The sequence below is a fragment of the Schistosoma haematobium genome, chromosome 1, assembly GCF_000699445.3.
Source record: "Schistosoma haematobium chromosome 1, whole genome shotgun sequence".
NCBI lineage: Eukaryota > Metazoa > Platyhelminthes > Trematoda > Strigeidida > Schistosomatidae > Schistosoma > Schistosoma haematobium.
In genome coordinates, this window is record NC_067196.1 from 78,134,006 (window position 1) to 78,154,011 (window position 20,006).

At 36.3% G+C, this 20,006-nt stretch overlaps 3 protein-coding genes across 4 annotated transcripts in view; all 3 read right to left on the bottom strand.

Moving 5' to 3' along the window:
- Positions 1–244: 244 nt before the first annotated feature.
- Positions 245–7,335, bottom strand: MS3_00002181 (uncharacterized protein). Of its 2 annotated transcripts, XM_051209750.1 has the most exons (7): positions 7,255–7,335; positions 6,985–7,163; positions 6,815–6,945; positions 5,021–5,111; positions 3,429–3,571; positions 1,650–1,779; positions 245–944 (listed from the first exon to the last, which is right to left on the bottom strand). In XM_051209750.1, the coding sequence occupies exons 2-7, from the start codon at positions 7,108–7,110 to the stop codon at positions 846–848; spliced, it is 720 nt and encodes a 239-aa protein (XP_051075209.1). In that variant the 5' UTR covers positions 7,111–7,163; positions 7,255–7,335; the 3' UTR covers positions 245–845. The 2 variants fall into 2 exon arrangements, with proteins under 2 accessions (XP_051075209.1, XP_051075210.1); XM_051209751.1 differs by lacking the exon at positions 7,255–7,335 and having other exon boundaries at positions 318–944; positions 6,803–7,163.
- Positions 7,336–12,193: 4,858 nt separating this feature from the next.
- MS3_00002183 (uncharacterized protein) lies at positions 12,194–17,900 on the bottom strand. The gene has a single exon (XM_051209753.1). It carries the CDS (start codon positions 15,381–15,383, stop codon positions 15,048–15,050), a length of 336 nt encoding a protein of 111 aa, XP_051075211.1. The 5' UTR covers positions 15,384–17,900; the 3' UTR covers positions 12,194–15,047.
- Positions 17,901–18,532: 632 nt separating this feature from the next.
- The window catches only part of VPS11 (Vacuolar protein sorting-associated protein 11), a gene marked incomplete at its 3' end in the record, with an annotated part of 50,403 nt that continues 48,929 nt past the window's right edge, over positions 18,533–20,006 (bottom strand). Inside the window, exon 27 of the mRNA XM_035731193.2 lies at positions 18,533–18,932. Within this exon, the coding sequence (XP_035588286.1) occupies positions 18,533–18,932 (400 nt within the window). The remainder of the gene's footprint in view (positions 18,933–20,006) is intronic.

Consider the following 20,006-nt stretch of genomic DNA (forward strand, 5'->3'; position numbering starts at 1 on the left):
ACTAGTGATAATAGGAAGACAACCAAATAAATACCTTTTTGTTTAAATCAGGCTATTACATGAATAACTAACGCTATTGTACAAAAGATGAACTTTATCTTAGACAGTGATGCAAAAACTTATACGACTGTCTCATAAAGAACATCAGCTACACTAATTTACCCAAAACAGGTAACGTGAATATGTGTAACACATATGTTCGTCCCGCTTCCCACCTCACTATAATTTACACTGTAATCCGACCCGGGAAAATTTTTATGTGATCAAATTAAGATATTTTACAAGGCCATACAATCAACAACTAATAGATCGTCTGAGTATTAAGTTTATTTTTCAATATGATGGCACAGGTAAAAAGTTGGTCGCGAACCAAATCATCGCATATAGGAAATCAAACTGGTTTTATAATAATAATGGTGATAATAAAAATGAACAACTCATTGAAATGATTCTCTATCATGAAGACTTTTGTTGTCTTAATTCTTCCATTGATCCTTTACTCACAACTCATGGTGTATAATAAAAATTAATTGTTTGTTAAGTATCGCAGATTTTAGACTGTTCCTAACAATTTTCAATTTGATGTATCAATCCTTAGGATTGTCAACGAAAGAAATCTATCCAATTTAACTTCAAATAAAAGGTTTTATTTGAATTACGATTATTTTCACAAGCACTGTTAATCGATAGTTAGATTCTATGTAAAATGCATCCAAAATCATGGTTGATTAATTCAATAACGTTTAACTTTTCGGAAATATGATAATTTGTGTTAGAATCATTCAGAGTTTCCTTTATCAAAATGATAATATATGTAGGGTACTTAGAAATGGGAAAATAAACATTCACGTTTTTCTCTTAGTTATATGATCGTAGATAACAACTTGAAGATACTTGTCAGTTTCGACGATTGTTCTTTTGGAATTATCACCAGGGGATGTAGCCTGAAATGAATAAAAATTAAACAGTGCGATATTTAATTACAAGACATATGGTGTAAAGTAATATTTTCGTAGTATACTAAATTCAGGGATCAACGTTTTTGATTTGTAGAACAATCTACAAATTACGCATTGATCATGGAATTATAAAAATGTTCCCTAGAGGTGATTGTTTATATTCATTGAAAAATATAAATTAAAAATCTTGGGTAATGTTGCTTCTATCATGAGGATTGAAAACTAAGGGAACAATTTAATTTTACTGATACAATCAAATCACTAGTTAGACATTCATTATGCTGACAAAGTTTGAAAATATATTAAATAAATAATAAGACTGGATTTAAGTTATACTTAATGTTTGGATTCAGTCAAACCATCTACACAAATCTTATGATTAGTACAAGGAATTGATGTACAGTAATCAAGTCCTTATCTATTTTTTAAATTTGATTTAAAGCTAAACAAGTTAACATCAGACTTAGTTAATACGGTTCGGAAGTGTGGTAATGTACAGTTTAAAAGATTCTGCTATTATCCATAAACGTTTAGTTCTCTCATGTGATGATTGGTAAGGAAGCCTGAAATTCTAATGTATAATGAGCTATTAATAAAAGCTGTCTAAATTCAGGCCTGAAAAGTTCATACTTGAATAATGCTAGAAATTCATGCAATTTTTCGATCAAAACTTACGAAACAATAACTTACAGTTGAGTCAACATTTAAAATTTTTCTATCACGTTTATTCTTCAAAAGAAGGCCATTAGGATTTTCTGTTATTACAGTATAATTCGGTGATGAATTGGCTACAACATTGTGAGTTTCCCAATTGTAGAAACTAAGAATTAAGTTAACGTATATTTACATATATTAGTTTTTGTGTGGAATATTCATACTTCAAACAGTTATTTGCACATGGAATCATGTTAATAAAAGCCAACTTAGGTGTTGACTTAAGGTAAGTGTGTGTCCTTGTTTCCAAATGGATGAATTAGTTAGTTGGGAGACTGAACTTAAGGTAGTTAAAAATGAATAGGTGGAGAGAGCTTAATTCTCAAGAATTTGTGAATAACATTAGAAATTTAAGAACTATAGATTAGAGATATTGTATTTATAAGAATAAGAGTGAGCATTTTAAATACGTGCTGAGGGATTATTTAAAATCTTTGGAAACGTAGAAATGAAAAGCATATCTTCAGAAAAACCAACCAAATACATCATATCATGCAGTCATCTTTGATGTAAAAACTACTTTATGTTTCACTTTAGAGTAGTTAAATACATTTTTAGAAAAATACCCAGCCTGATTATTCCTTCAGTGTTTTGAAGGATTATAGTGTGCATAAACTTCCTTAGCTAAAATGGCCTTATTTAACAACATTGTGGTATTTTAGGAAGTTAAATAGCTGAGTATGAGCCCGGAAGTCAGTTAGTAATATTCACCTTATAAACTAGGATATTTGTACATCGGTTTAAGTTGCTACATCACATTAACGAAGAGTAAAAGTTATCAACACAAATGCTAGAGTGGTAGAAGTAGCAGCATCAGGAGCAGTAGAAAATGTTAGATATATAAAGATGAAACACCCATAAAGCGATTTCAGGACTCATGATCTAAAACGATATGAAGAATGAATGCACCTGGGTCATTACTAACGACTGTGAGCCATATCATTCAGCTTCTACAACCATTAGTTATGATTATCACTTGGGTCCCAATTAGGTAGTTTGTATCTACCAATATGTCTGCCACACAAATAACTTCCCGAACTGCTATCACGTATTGATTTTTCGGACCCTACCTTTCTTTTAACCTACTTCTATGTCAGATAAGACCTCTCGACGAGATAGGCGGTGGTTGGGCCTACGTGGTGCATATCCAAACCACCTCAGTTGATGAGCCTTCATTACCTCATCAACTGAATAAACACCTTCATTTAAAATCTTATGCTTAACATTAGTACTGATCGATTGGTGGTCCCAAAATACTCAATCTATGTTTTAAAACACCTAAAATCAAACAAAAATAACCCCCAAGTGTCCTTTAGTCTTAATGATCATGTTTAGCATCCATAAAGTGGGATCAAGACTGCTGCTGCACAGTATATTTGTCTTTTGGTTAGCAGACGAACATCCCACCTACTTTACAAGTGACACATTTCGGCAAAGGCCAATTAGACTCTCTGACTCTGTTTCGAGTCTTGGTCATAAATGCATATAGATCAACGGTTTCAATATTACTAGGAAGTTTAATTACTGCATACTTATTGTACCATGGTTGATCCAGTGGAACTTTGAGGCTATAGAAACAATTCGTTTATTCTATATCTTAAAATGTCTTTCAGTTTCTGTATTTTGATTCTTTCGCGAACCTAATGATATAACCATGGGATTCTCTGAATAAAATCATATAAAAACTAACTGCTGTCTATTAAAAATAGTAAATTGACTTGCTAAGCAAATTAAACACACTGTTTTACAATATACCTTAGATCTCCTGTTCTTGGGAGCAACTTTTTCTTTTCTTTAAAGTACACTGTGAAGTCTTCAGATTTCAAACGATGTGCATAATCTATGTAGCCCGATATTTCTTGACCACGTGAATTCTTATCTCTAATAAAAATAATAGTCTAAAAATATAAAAGTTTAGAATGTAATGCAGAAGTTATGTATCAGTTGATTTAAAAAAGTATATTGTTAAGGTGGTTGTTAAAAAGTTAAGGAAATATTACCCAGGTGGTCAGACTGAAGTAAATAAAATGGGTCCTACGTTTAAATCTTAGTGGGTTTTTATTAAGGGCTTGAACAAGTAGGATGGTTTATAAAAAAGTAACGTGTAAATAGTGGGCTGCAAATAACTCACATGGCCAGTGTTTTATTCATTTTGTAGAAGCAGGCGTTACAAATAACAAATGTCTTTTGGCCATGTCGGCCCTAGATTTTCAGGTATGAAAACTATTTGATAAGTTGATTTTTGGATTATTTTGGTTATGACAATTAAGCAATACGTCCTTTCAGTCAGCAACTCTCTAGTAAGGTACATATTTACAGCTAAAAAAGGGTTTCAGATCAGTTGGTTACGAATAAGAAATTAGGCCATACAACTAGAAGTGACAATAAGTCAAGATATATATACTTAGTTATAACTGTCTTTCGCCATTGATACTTCAAAGGACATGTGATAAACACTGTGAAGTATTAAAATGAGGGCTTCATGGAACGTTTTCAGATAGCTTAAACGATTACCTGTATTGTTTAATCACTATGAGATTGAGGTTAAACCTTTATTTTTGCAGAGTTTTAAATTCTTAAGATTTAAAAATTATCAATCTGTGTTCTTACAGTTTTGTAGAAACATTATGACTTCAGATGATGACAGTGATGAATAAATGAAGGTTCAAATTAACTTCATATATATTCTTCAAAATTAGGGTGTCAGAATCAATGAGAATAGTGTTGAGGATGCAACAATTCGTATATATGTTTTACCAGACAGAAAAGGAGAACAAACAAATATCCATAGGGTACAGATTATCGAAATTTTGGAAATCGATCTTTTGGCTAAGATCGATGAATTAAAATTGACTCAGAATTTACAGTCAATGTATGGTAGTCCAGCTATACTGACACATACATACAAGAACATATATATTAAGACAAACTTAAATAACTACACCCACGCAAACACGTACTGTTGTGTAGTATGGTGTCGAATTTCCATACTGATAAAAAGCCTATTTATACATGAGCCAAACTATTAGAGTAACAAGACTGAAGGTGAAACAGTGCTTTAACAACTAAAGAGAATCGGGAATGAACGATTTCTGTGGTCTAATATATCACGTACTATCAAACCAAAAACGATCAACAATGAGATTTGGGTTGATCCTTTAATTCATTTACCTAAACTTTTGTCGTGTGTTTTATGCCGGCTTCCACAAAATTATCTTACAAAGCCAACATATGGCCAGGCAGTTTATAATATTTACAAAGTTTTCAAATGATCTAAATAGATGAGATTCGCTTAGTATTTTAAGATTTACTACCTCTACTTTCAAATGCTAAAAAATGTTACTTACGGACATTTGACCGGTTCGATTAGAACCTTCCCGCTCAGCTAAAGCTCGGAGGAATGGACACGTTATCTTCAGACCGAAAGAAGACAATGCACTAAAACAAACGGAAAGTTTTATAAGGATACAGATTTATGTGCCTAAAAATTTATTCTCAAAGTTGATCCTGTCATAAGAGTATGTTAAAGCGATTTTTTATTTAAGGTGGGACGGTAAAATATCTGTTTTGATAACGTATATTAGCAACAGGTAAATTAAGACTTGAGTGTTTATAAATTTATATTTCAATATCTTAGGAGAAACAATCCAGACCATTTGAGTACAATGGTAAAAAAGCTACTGAGTATAAAAAGGAAGAAAGTGATTCTAGAGAGAAGCTAGAGTGCAGTCCTAGTTTGGATCACTATTTTAGTAATCGTATACTTCACAAAGCCACTACTTTTACCTTATTTTGAGGAATAAAGTAAATTCTAAGAGGATAAACAGTCATAGGGAACAATCCACGAGTTTCTTTTAGTAGTTTTATAGATATGAAATTAATGTTTTTGAGAAGATGAGTTTTTTACTATAAGTGATCTTGAAAACCTAACTAGTTCTGTCAAGAAATGTAAAAGTGAAACCGTGGTTGAGTGTTCAACCATGGTGCATTAACGTTCAATAACTTTTTTCAATAATTTATCAGTAAAATGCTGTGAAACGTAAAATACTTTGTTCTTTAATAGGCAGGCAAGATGTGGGCGAAATATTAGGAATGTATGTCTTATAAAGATACAGCAATTCAAACGTGTTACTTCTAAATAACTAAATCGCTTCATCTAACTCAAGTTCGTAATAGAGCAGCTGAATTCCATAATAATAAGAAGTAATAACCAGATTGATGTTGAAAATTCGACCACTGATTCTACTAAGAAATTTATTTCTCACCCTTTTCACTCTGTAAAACCTATTCCACGGTTTTAAAATTGAATGTTGGTATTTTCAGAAGTTGTGCAAACTCACTTTGAGTAGGATGGGTAACTTATATAATCCTTATCACTCAGTAATTTTGATGATAGCTACTACACCTCAAGCAGCCGAAAAAGAGGAGGTATGGAGTACGTCCTGTAAGGAAATAAGAGGAGGGTTAGTCGACAAACTCCAAAACGTCTCCGCTCGCCATGGGGGAATAGCTGGACATTTCCTTTAAATATGCCACAGATATACGGAGTTTGACAATTTTACATGTGACACTTCTTTGATTGCACGACACCAACCCGGTCAAATTAAAAGACAGAAAACGAAGATGTACAGAGATATGTTTGGGAAGCTAGCGATATGTCGAAAAGTGTTCTATCTAAGCTGGCTAACGGTTATAAGGGATGAGTAGCACGGCGTACTCACTAATGATCTGGTGCGAATGTGTGATCAAGAGCCTTCGGTAAGGTATCTCCAGTAAAGCTAATGAGGTCAGAATCAATGACAAGGACTTACAGAACAAATTATTTTGGGGATCTATTTACTGCTATACAATTTTTGTCTCTAGACGTTTGAAATGTCGCTCAGTTACCTGCATTTCACCTAAATACATGTCAAACTACCTAGATTTTGTGCACGCCGTTGTACAACAATAAAATTTGGCTATAGTCAAATATTAGTTATGAAGACCAATGTTTACAAACCTGCATACACATATACAAGCCTTAATGCTGGCCGGCAACGGACAAATATGTATACAGGAAAACGTACAGATCATAACAATATATTTTGAAGACAAGTGATAGAAAATTGAAAAATGTACAGACCAGGTACCTAGTAATTTACTTTTTTTGTTGCTCTTTAGCTAGCATTGCCTCAGCAAGTGCTTTCTTACGACTGTTGAACTCCTCACGTTTGAGTGTTTCACCTGATCCTCTGTAACCTAGTTCAACAAGTTGTCGAGCTATTTCCTCATCCTTAAAATGTTCAGGTAATGAATAAATAATATGGTGAACCTCCAAATAAAAAAGATCAGTGGCCGTTATCTGGGAATCTAGATAGTCTTCATATGTTTCAAACTGTGCTACTGCATCATCTATTCCAACAGATGAAGATATCTGGTCATCCGAGTTATTTGTCATCAAATTGTATCGTTCCAACTTATATTTCTGCGTCTCATTACTACGTTGATCGACTGAAATAATACAGTCAAACAAACTGAAACCCAAATAGAAATGATCTTAACCTTACTCACAGAAAAATTAGTCTTTAAAATGGGGAAATACTTCAATTCTGCGCAAGTTAGGTTATGTTGTCATAAAACAATACAGCGTTGAATTTACCCAACTTAGAAGCCAGTATTCTTGGTTTCTAAGACAAGATTGTATTCATCTTCTGGTTGACTTCAATTACTGAGATTTTTGAAATCACCATACGCTTGTTTTAATGGACCACTGTGATCACGTTTTGACATGTGTGTTATGCAATTCAACAAACGATATCAAATAATATATTGAAATGGACCTTTTTGTACTCTTATGTTGGTAATGTTGAAACGATTTCATAAAAGACACGCTCTCTTTAGCACGAATTAGCAATGGATGCTAATAAATGCATCTGAAATTCAATTCAACTTATATTCGGTTTATTTTGCGTATTACTAAGTAGCCACGACTTTGTTCTCCATTTAGTTAATACTTTTATTATGAGTTGTATGTCCAAGCAAGTTCAATGGGTCTGAAGAAATATCAACTATGGAGTGTTTGACGGCTTTACTACCCGAAATATTCCCTTACGAAAAAACCTTAATGCCAAACATACCAGGAATCAAAGTTGGTGGGATTAAAACTTTTGTTTAGTGATGGCCGATATGAGCGTATATTGAAACTAAGCTGATTAGATCTCGTGAGAAATGTGCAGCGATTGGCGATCATGAATTGATAAGTTGCATCAAACACTTGAACTCGAACGACACGAGTAAATGTTTTGAACGAGTAAACTGGGTATGACGTAAGTTTTGACGATATCTTTATCCTTCATATGAATTCGATTTCGAGCTTCTGTTCATATCCTGGAATGTAGCAATTAAGTTGTATTTGTGTTAAGCGGTAACTCTCTATAATGGTTGATACGCGAGCTAAATTACTATCTTGAGTGTGATGAGATCCAATGTTGAGCATCAAGGAACGCAAGATTACGGGTAAGGGTCTAAATAGTCACAAGCACAGGAATAAATGAACTTCGATCTCTACCGTTTTTCGTATTATCGTAGCTCGTTAGGTTACTTCTGACAATGCGCGTGTTCCTCTAAAAACAATCCGATGTATAACATTCCTGACTTGAAACCGCTTATAGAGTATTAGCCGGACGTACGCACCGACTGTGTAATATGATGAATGAATGTATTTAAACTGATTTCCTAGTGTAGGTGGAACTAGACAAGCACAAATGAATTTATCATATTTGAAATTCATAGTAAGAGGGAATCAAGTAAAAGGAATCATCAGTTAGTACAAATACCACACCCGTCACGGCTTAAATGAGAATCCTAATTCCTGCAATCGGTTGTACTTCTCCTAAAGTTCATCACGTGTCTGTCCGATAGCGTATTGGATATATACACTGTATGATCTAGAATGTACCCATTAATATTAAAATTAACAATGAAATAGGAAATTGGAAATTTGATCGGCATGATGGTTGTGCATACGATATCACTGATACCTTGAATTTTGCACGGAAAATTTTCCAACACTATTCACCACAATTCCTTTGACTGATCGAAGGTCATTACCACGATAATACTTAGCTTCTAAAGACTTTAAACACTACATATTCGGTAGGAAAATCCTTCTTTTAATAACTTTGATGAATTCTTCGTCACAGAACGTTTGCCATTTCCATACTGAAGTCGAAATGTGTCTGTTTCCCTCTCCAGTTCATAAAATGTCGAGGTGGCAATAGATTCAGTAGCAGTTATTAATGTCCTGAAAAACGTCTATTCCAGACTATTATAATAAAGGTGCTGGGGATCAGGAACCGTGTGTTTGCACTCCATACTACTTAACTAGGTAGTGACTGTGTCCTCAGAAAAATGAGAGTAATTATCATTCATCAACACCATGGGAACCTCTTCTCGACTAACAATTCTTCTTATTACTTGGACTGTGAAGCAAGGACCCAGTGAAGTTATGAAAAAACTTCAGGTCACTTCGAAAAAGTATCAGTAGCTACAAGTGAATAGTATTCGTCAAGAAATAAACCACAATAGTCTGCATGAATTCTCTGTCATGTCTCGAGCGATACTGGCTATAGAGCCCACTTCGAAGGATGAAATTTGAACTTATGAATTTCACCACACGATATATGTCTACATTTATCTCTGGCCACCAACATATGAGACTTGCCAAGAACTCCACTCAAAATTAACCTTACGGAACGGAGGTAACCAGTTCGTTCGATCAAGACATTACAGTCAATATGGTGAGTGACATTAAAACAATATTAAGTAAAGGACAGATGGAGCTGTTTCTAAAAATTCAATGACATCCTGGAAATACTTAGGATCCAAAAGCAACAGACCACGTGTTAAAAATAACTGCAATCAATTTCGAGAATAAAAATCAGTAAAGAAAACGCAAAAGAAGATGGAAAATACAGTACAGTACGGAAGTACGAAGAGCTAGTCACAAAAAAAACGGAGAATGTGTTTCCTCCATAATTGCGTATGAGCGTATAAAAAACAGATCTTGCAATAAAGTCATTTTATAGCTCAGAACACAGCCGATTCTTCTCTCAAAATTTCTGCACAACCGAGTTAAGCAACAGCAAGTTCGCGTAAAACGTAGTTTAGAAGATCTGTAATATAATTCTCAGTTAAACGCCACTAGAAAGCGTTAAGTTTCTGATCATGAACTATTTTATCAGAACTAAGAACAGTGAGATCATCTTGATGAACTTCAACACCTTAGGGATCACTGACCACGTTATTCATCACTTTCTGAAATGTAGCTGGAGAACAACTTGAAGCAAATGGAAGTGATGCGTATTTGAACAGGCCAAAACTAGTGTTAATTGTCGTAAAAATAGATCGAGATTGATCTGAATAAATTTAAGGATAAGAATCATTTAGGTGAGCACTTTAGAATCATGAAGTTGATTCAGACTATCTTCAGTCTCCACCATCCTGCATGTCTGCTTCAACAAACTGGAGTTCAATTTTAATATATAGTCAGTACATAGTCTAGGTGTCTTGCCATCAGAATTCGATGAATACCAATACCTCTTCTGCACTTTGCACACATAGCTACCAAATATTTAGGCAAAGTATCAGGATCTTCTTTAGCATATAAAACTCGACTCGTCATGACATGAGCAAAGAAAACTTTGTAATCGTAGCTCATTAAGAGACGAACTGAAATTATTTGACTGAATAGTGTTATACCAAATGACGTTAACATAACTGTGTTTTTTATGTTGTGCCCAAATTTTGATTTTGTTTGTTTATAAGTTTTACCTCCGAGATAGTTTGTTTCACTCGGCTTTAGACTTGGTATTTCAACAGCTTTGCTCCACAAACCTAAAAAATTAAAGATTTGTTGTATAACTGTTATATTTATTATTCGAACAATGTATTTTTGTCGGTTACTTATAATACACTCATAAACTTTCATACCTGAACCGGACTTGGTTTTCTTGTTATTTAGGTCATAGTATACGAGTGGGTCGATCGACATAACATTTTTGACTATGGAAAATACTTTCCAAAGTCATGAATAAAGTACAGGATAATTAGGAGCACCGAGCCTAACAAAAACACAAACTACAGGGTTCATCATCACTAGTGGCAAAATGAACAGTAGTCTAACAAACAGACTTGATGGGTTTTGCTTTAGCACCCTTGAAGCGTCTGGTATGACGATAAGCACATGGATCACTTGAGAGACGTTTACAACATGATAAATAATTACTGAATTTCTGCTCCCCTTTATTTAGCGCTTTGCAGTTTATTAATGAATTGTTTGTTATGTTTTCACGAAAATGAAGATCATCTTTAATTACGCGTTCACCACTGTGGCCTTGTGTAGGAACTGGATTGGGAAAATTATATAATGTAGTGAAAGTATTGATGCTTCATAATTAATATGTGCAGTTCTATCATCTGAAATAGGACGCTTCGGTATTTGTATAGACTCGCTTTCCGAATCCGGTATGTTAGACCCTGCATCGATCAAGCAGCTGCACACGAAATTGTTCACGAAGATAACACTCGAAGGCTTGTCTCTGCATTTCGACGATGAGTTATCTAACCTCCAGGATATCCTAACGAATCGCTCTACAAAATCTTGTTTTTTCGCAACATCCAATGTTTGTACACTTTACATGACTTATAAGTAATTCTTTGTGAGTTTTGTAAGAAGGTGAAATAAACTTATTTGGAAATGTCAGTGTTTAGTGGGCTTTATAAATGTAAGTAAATAAGCCAAAAGTTTATCATCCTTAACTTTTTCCTGGTCATACTCCAGATTTCGAACCTTTCCATGTTATGTTCGAATGCTTCGGAATTTGAATGTATATCCACGTGCTCAGTCCAAGGTTTCATCACGACGCCAATGTGATAATTACGAGTGTTCAAATCATTGTATTACCTAGCGATGCCCAAAACAGTGAAAATTAAGGCAGGTAGATCTAGATGCGCAAAAATGAGAGTATTGTATTTAGAATTCGTAATCAGCGAGAATCAAGTACAAATAAATCATTAGTTCGAACGAATAGCATACATATCCACAAATAATGAACGATACGCTACTTTGAATTCACGACATTTTGAATCGCTATTACGGTGTTATTTTATCGTACAGAGAATTGTAGAACATGAATGCATGTGAATTTTCTGTACGCTCACTAGTCTGCTCATAATCGCATGTTATTACTACCCATTTTCTCCGCATTTTAACGATATTCATCTACTTTGTTTTCTTAAGTATGAAACTTCCGTATATTACACTCGCCCATCACATGGCACTATACTCTATACTTTTTGTTAACGTTAGCCGTATATCACTCCTGTTTTGTTCTCAAAAACACTTTTTCAAATTAATGTGACATTTTCTAAATGGGGTATTTCTAGAGGCTGTACTATGTCATGTTCATAAGGGCTATTTCGGCTCCTGTTCTAACCAGTTCATTCGTGTGGTGCGTGCTACTTATATTGATATAAGTAGTATATAACGTGAGTCAAAAGAACGTAATGTCTGGCAGCAGAAGATGGAGAAGATCAAGAAAAGAAGAGCGAGAAAACAATGGAATTTGTAAGAAATCGCATGAACAATGAAATGCGAGACATTAGATATGATAGAATGATATTTTGCAAATTAACGATTTACTATATGGTTTTTCTATTTTACCAAGTAATTCTGTAATTTGTCCTAAATACAATTTGGTTGTCCTCAACCGTGTTCTTCTTCACTACATTTGGTGTCGCTGCCTCCACTAAGGATGAAGATTCCGTGGCCGAAGGAGTTTGAGGACGGAGATGTGCTGAGCTTCCTGAAGGAGTTTGAGGCCGTGGCGGAGCTGGTGGGAGTGAAGGAGCCGAAGGCGAAGTTGGTGGTGCTGGGGACGCTGCTGAGAGGCAGGGCGAAGGCTGTGTATGACAGCTTGGACGGTGCTGGCGAGAAGACGACATGGGAGGCAGTCACGGAGCGGTTGGCGGCGGAGTTTGACAGCCCAGTGGACAGAGAGAACGCGCTGCAGAAGTTCCGGCTGGCGAGGTTGCCGGTCGATGGTGACCCACTGGTGCTGGCTGTGGAGCTTACCAGATTGTTACGCCGTGCACTGCCGAGTCTGGATGAGGAGTCGGAGGCACAGTTGTTGGCGTCACAGTTTATCGAGAGTGTGCCTGCCACCGTCTCCCAACAACTGAAACTGGTGAACGCAGCGCAACCGATGGATATCAGTGAACTGGCGAAGGTGACTCGTCAGCTAATGACGCGAACAGTAGCTCCAGTCGGGTGCGAAAAGCAGGAGATGAGTAGTGTCGAGAAGAAGATTGAGGAGCTGGAGCGTGAGATTGCAGCAATACGAGTGAACAATAAAAGGAACGATAAATGTTACGCTTGTGGAGGGACAGGACATTGGAAGTTAAACTGTCCAACAAGACGAAAACGCAGATATGTTAGACGTTACAACGATTGTTCTTTCTATCCTAGGAATCTGGGGATTGTTGCGTTAGTAGACAGAGGGGCAGTATATACGAGAGTGAACATAAATGAGCGCGATTTAGTTTGTCTGATCGATACAGGTGCAGCAGTATCGTTAATAGGCAAAGAGCAATGTAAGAGAATCAAGCCGTGTACATTAGCTGTCCACACGATAGGGGGCCATATGTTAGAGGTGTTTGGCGTATCTAACAGTATCGTAAAAGTGGGGGATGCTGAGATAAATTTTCCGTTCGTCGTAACCACAAGTTTATCGAGACCGATATTAGGAGCAGATTTCCTAAGAGAAGTAAAAGCGATAGTTGACTTAAGAAGCGGTAAGGTGGTCACGAAATATGGTTCATTGACAATACACGAAAGTAGCGAAGTTGCTGAAATAAGAGTTGCAGCGGATGTCTCGTCAAAGAAGCTAAACATTCACGAGTTATGCAAAAAGTATGCCAAACTATTCACTGGAGATGGGGAGCCGTATGGATATTGTGACAGAGTAAAGCACGAAATACCGATAAAGAACAGTCGAGTAAATATATTTGCAACACGTCGTGTCCCGGTGCATTTAGAGGCCGAGGTAAATCGTCAGGTCCAGGAAATGTTAAAAGAAGGTATAATTGAGGAAGCGGACAGTCCATATAGCTCGCCGGTACTCTTGGTAAAGAAACCAAATGGAAAGTATAGATTTTGTGTCGACTTCAGAGAATTGAATAATATAACAGACCTGAAGCCTTGTGCAATGCCAACAGTGGCGGAAACATTAGATCGGCTACAGAATGCCACGGTGTTTACAGTGCTGGATTTACGGTCAGGTTATTGGCAACTGCCTATAAAACAGAGTGATCGAAGCAAGACAGCGTTTACTGTACGTGATAAACAGTATCAATTTAAACGAATGCCGTTCGGGTTGGCGGGTGCACCGTTCACGTTCAGAAGATTAATGACACTGCTGCTCAAGAATCTAGATAATGTCGAGGTATATGGCGACGATGTAGTTGTGTACAGTCAAACAGAAACAGATCACATCAAGCATGTGGAAGCGGTCTTAAAGCGAATTGACGAATTTGGACTTCGGATTAATAAGGACAAGTCGCAGATAGCGAGAAGTAGCGTCACATTGTTGGGACATAAAGTGGGAAATGGAGAAATAAAACCATTGCCGGAGAAAATTCTTACCATAAAAAATATTGCAGTACCTAATTCGAAAAGGAAGTTGAGACAGTTCCTGGGAAGAGCGGCGTTCTACAGTCGGTTTATCAAGAATTTCAACGAAATAGCAGCACCCTTATATAAGTTATTAAGCAGCACCAAGTTTACGTGGACTGAGACTGCCGAACAAACGTTCAACCGAATCAAAAACATGCTAGACGATCGCCAGATGACGCTCAGACTGCCTGAACCGGGAAGACTGTCTACAGTGGCCACAGACGCGAGTGATCATGGTATAGGTGCTGTGTTGAGTCAGGCTGATAGAGTGGTGGAATACGCGAGTCGCGTCCTCACACCTGCTGAACAGAAGTATTCAACCATCGAAAAGGAGTGTTTAGCGATCGTGTGGGCAGTGGAAAAATGGAGACCATACCTTTTAGGTAGACGATTTCACATTGAGACCGACCATAAACCCCTGCAGTGGTTGAAAACAGCAAGAGACCCCCGAGGGAAGTTGGCGCGATGGATGATACGCCTGCAAGAATACGATTTCAGTATCGGCCATGTTCCAGGAAAAGAAAACGTAATGGCAGATTACTTGTCAAGACCAGACATGGAAGCCGACCTGCCATTAACAGCATACGCGGTGAATAGTTTAGAGGGAGACCCATTAGAACTCGTCCGGCAGCAGAAAGCTGACCCTAACCTTCGAGAGGTAATCAGAGTGATAAAAGAGGGAGCAGACGTAGATAAACGAACAATGGACAAGGAGGTAATAACGCTGCTTCGGCAAAAGGACCGACTGAGAGTGAACTCATATGGAGTGCTGACCTGGCAGGACGATGATGAAAATTGGGTGGCGGTGATCCCGAAAGACTGGCGGCGCAAAGTGATACACGAGTGTCACCAGGTAGCACATACAGGCATCGCAAGAACGACGGACTTACTACGACAAAGTGCATACTGGCCGAGCATGAGAGAAGATGTGGCTGAATACGTGTTAACCTGCCAGCAGTGTCAGCTAATGAAAAGCGATCGATACACACAACCGCCATTACAGTCAATCCCAGTAACCGCAGTCGGTGATCTATGGTCGTTGGATGTGATGGGACCGTTTCCACAGACGGCGAGCGGTAACCAGTACCTGTTAGTGATGACGGAACATGCTACACGTTGGGTAGATGCCGTACCCATTGCAGACCAGCGGGCAAGGACAGTGACCGAGGTGGTAATCCGGCATATTGTAGCGTGTCACGGAATACCGAAGATGATATTAACTGACCAGGGTCCCTGTTTTGAAAGTGATGAGTTTAAAGCCCGTTTAAAGCAGTTTGGCATCAAGAGAATACGAACTACACCGTATCATCCTCAGACAAACGGGCTTACAGAGAGAAACAATCGGACGTTAAAGGAATGGTTAGCATCAAAAGGAGGAAATTGGGAGAAAGAGTTACCATTGATTTTGCTGGCACATCGTTCCTCCACACAAGGAACAACCAAGAAGTCACCTTTCTTGCTCATGTATGGCAGACAACCACGACTTCCAATGCATAATAAGACCTGGCCACAACAACAGAAGTGGACGACAACAAGGTTAAGAAAAGAGAGGAGAGAGGCAATAAGGAACGTGAAAAAGAAACAAATATCAGACACAAAGAAGGCAGAACAACAGAGGAGAACGTGGAAACCATTTGCAGTGGGGGACCTAGTAAAGTGTAGAGAACGAAAAAGTAACATAGCAGGGGGAGCAGGGTCGGGGAAGCTGGCTCCAAAATGGGAAGGACCGTATGTTATAACGGAGAGACGCGGCTCGGTCTACACTATTCGGAGAGAAGACAAGCAGAAGCGCGTAAATGCTAGTCAACTACAGAGATGGTTTCAAGATCATCATGGGTGTGAATCACGAAAAGCACCAAAGAACACAGCGGTACGGAGATCAGAAAGACTACGACAGCAACTTGTTAAAAGGGGGGACGAGTGTGGTGCGTGCTACTTATATTGATATAAGTAGTATATAACGTGAGTCAAAAGAACGTAATGTCTGGCAGCAGAAGATGGAGAAGATCAAGAAAAGAAGAGCGAGAAAACAATGGAATTTGTAAGAAATCGCATGAACAATGAAATGCGAGACATTAGATATGATAGAATGATATTTTGCAAATTAACGATTTACTATATGGTTTTTCTATTTTACCAAGTAATTCTGTAATTTGTCCTAAATACAATTTGGTTGTCCTCAACCGTGTTCTTCTTCACTACAATTCGTACTTCTCAAGCCACATTTTGACCTTGTAACTTATTTGCCTACCAACCCTGACTACTTTTATATGACTGTATGTGTGTTAATTATTTATTGTACTCATTACGTGTCCGTAAGTTATTTTGGGTCTGACTATAAATATTGAGTGACAATTGGTTAAATCAAACAGACTCACTTGTCCTGATCATTTCGCATCATTTCTTTTTGTTTCGCTTCGCTCTTTCCACTTATCGTTGTTCCCTCGATTGTCAGTTGAAATCAATGAGTATACAATATATACGTACCCAAACTCCATTTTCGTATTTGACTTATTTTAATCCCGTTATTCGCTAATGCGATTTACGTCAATAAGTATTTACGAGGATTGACGGAATGTACAAATCGATAACAACCATCATCGTCTGATTCAACTGGTCAAATATAGGGCTGCTAAAATGTGGATAGTTCTTCAACTTGCTACTAGTATATCGAATACAGGCTTTCATTGATAATTTTTCAAGTTAGTGGGTTGGACATTTCTTCTTTGCGTCGACGTCCACATCTGTGGTGTATATAAGACAACCGTGTTTATCTGCTAACTCTATCGCCAAAGCACTGCAGAGGTGTCCTAGTACAAGATTGAAGTTCAAACATTACTACAGGGTTCTCTACAGCTTCAAGATGTTTGCTGGGTACGTTGCGGTGCCAAAACCAATCATAATTTCGTGTCAATATCGTCCGGAAGTGAGTGGAGCACGTTAAGGTGCTCCTGAGATCGACAGGACGTGCATTGTGTCATATCTTCTCAGGGACAGACTATATCTAATGTACAAGGGTTTTCAGTGATATGCAGAATTGGATATGCGCCAAAAGCTATCCCACCAACTACGTCATTTTGCAATGATATATGGACAATGTAAAGATTAAGATTCCAATATTTGACTTGGATTCAGAAGACCAACGGTCCAAAGTTTGTTCAGTTAGGACGAACCAAGTGTTTTTGTATAGTATAGAAAGTACTTTTGAGACATATTGAATTATATCGTGGTACAAACTTTCTGCTTAAGTTAATTGATTCTAACTTTACAAACAAGACGAATTTAGCAAAAATACCAGTTCAGCTTCTATTACAGTCAAAAGCTTCTCTAGCAAAACACAGTATACTAAACCCTAAGAGGAGTGATTAACAAAATGGGACTAACTGTTGAGCTACGAGTAACTGTTTCCATCAGTTAGTCAGAGGGTGATAAAAACTTTTATTCTTTTGTAAAAATTTGTCACAGGTCATTTTTTGGAATAGTTCGTCGAACATTTGTTGATCAGTTAGATATCTCTTTCAGAACAATTATTTAATAAATTCTATAAATTGAGGATATCATTACCAAAAGAATTAAATTTAGTTTACTTTGTAGACTCCGAAGGTAATGAAGTTACAGAGACTTGACTATGTGAGTCCGCTAGGGCTTAACTTTAGAAGCCAGCCCTAGCACAGCTGAACCATGATTCGGTATAATGAAGTTAAGAAGATATGAGTTGTCGGAAAACTTTGAATACAGAATCGACTTACCCCTTACATCATCATGGAATTTTAATATCAAGTTAGCAACCGTATTTTGATGACAGGATTAGAACTTAATATTAACGGAGTAATTTACAACTTAGTGGTTGGATCTAAACATTTCTATTGGAAAAAAAATCTAGAACAAAACTATGATTACAATTAATACCGAACAAATGTCAGAAAACTACAAAATACAAAGTAGGCATCATGACGAAAAATGAAATCACATACAAGAACTGAGGGAAATTGAAAACAGGAATGATTATCAGTAGTAATGTTGATGGTTAGAAATGAAAAAGTTAAATAGTTGAATAAAATAGATATACTTCGAAAATAAAAACCAGCGAAATTATAATTATTTTCAAAACAACAATGGTGCAAAAATTAAGCCACAATCTCGTGTATTAATCCCAATCGAAAGGATTTAATGATCGTGGCTTAGAAACATTTTGTTGTCGCTGCTGTTCACCGGTCAGAGATTCATTGAAACCCACATCTACAGACTCATGATGTTCAGATCTATGATTAAATGAATGAGATGTTACATTTTCATTACCATCAACCTCATCATCATTAAAATTGACAGAATCACTGGTCTCATCAAATGGATTTAATGGTTTATGTACAGATAAGTTAGATTGAGCTGGATTAGTAGATGAGAAATAACCAACAGACATAGATGATTCCAATTCAAAAGGGTTGGTTGATGAACTGTGATAATCACTAGCAGTATAGGGAGTTTTAGCATTTGTCGAAGTCAAAGTAGTCTGATTCGACAAAGAATTTCTAGGTAATGTCGGAGACCTAGTAATAAAATAATCAAATATTTGTACAAAAACGTGTTTAGTGTAAAAAAAAATACAGAGATAATTTGAATACTGTGACATTGATTCACTCGGATTAATAGATATAGAAATTCAATCTGAAGTCTATTAGCTGAAAATTCATAGTAATAAATTAAAGCAATTTTTGTTTGAGTTATTATGTAGTATAAATAAGGTTTATATAAACTTGGCCCCCACTTAATCAAAACAAAATTCACTAACGACCTAAATGAACTGAGTAAAACTCTTTTTTTTTTAAGATTGAATCATCTAAGCAGCATATTACATTCATTCCTTTTTGTTATGATAATTACTGTTTAGAAAACAAAAAATGAGTATTGAACATATACCATCAGTTTCATTATGATGTGTTCACTACTCAGTTTTATGGACTAATATTTGTTTTTACCATTAAAAATAAATTATTTCTGGAGAAATTTTGGGAAATTCCCTTGTTTCTCTAGAAGAGTAAACTTAAGTGATTTTTATTATGACCTAAATGATTCACGGAATTAAGCAGCTTCACTTGTTTTACTAAACGGTTATGTAATGTAGATCTTTAAAAAAGGAAGATTAAAATAAAATAGGGGTCTTTTATATCAATGGTATATGTAACATTTAAAATTTATTAACTGATGATTAATGTAATTGAAGTTGTAGTGGTCAGAATAAAAAATATTGAATAGTAAGAAGTTAGGTGTTCATTTTTGTCTATCTCTAGTACTTAAAGTGATGACTTTGTAAAGTGACTTGAAAATACTTATTTTCCAAATAAATACGATGTATGTTCAAATCCTGCTGCATCTGATTGTAGTCTAAACATACAACTAATTAGCTAACTCTCTCACAAGAAATATAAATCGAAACATAAACCATTCGATATGTATATAGTTATTTAGTTGAATTCAATCACATTTATTTAATAATATCCATTAGAAGTCGATAGTAATATTGTAGAAGAAGAATATACATGAGGAATTTATTCGAAGAGTTGCTTTGAAAATGAAAAGTGAGTCAAATAAACAATAAAAAGAGGGAAATTTCAAGATTAGTT

Bases quoted from the DNA above. Each gene is read 5' to 3' on its own strand.
- MS3_00002181 (XM_051209750.1), bottom strand. From the start codon at position 7,110: ATGACAAATAACTCGGATGACCAGATATCTTCATCTGTTGGAATAGAT. The intron at 5,112-6,814 runs GTAAATTACTAG...CGTTTGTTTTAG, and splicing joins GCTAAAGAGCAACAAAAAAA to TGCATTGTCTTCTTTCGGTC. The intron at 945-1,649 runs GTAAGTTATTGT...TATTCATTTCAG, and splicing joins TTTTAAATGTTGACTCAACT to GCTACATCCCCTGGTGATAA.
- MS3_00002183 (XM_051209753.1), bottom strand. From the start codon at position 15,383: ATGGCGGTTGTGTGTATCGATCGCTTTTCATTAGCTGACACTGCTGGC.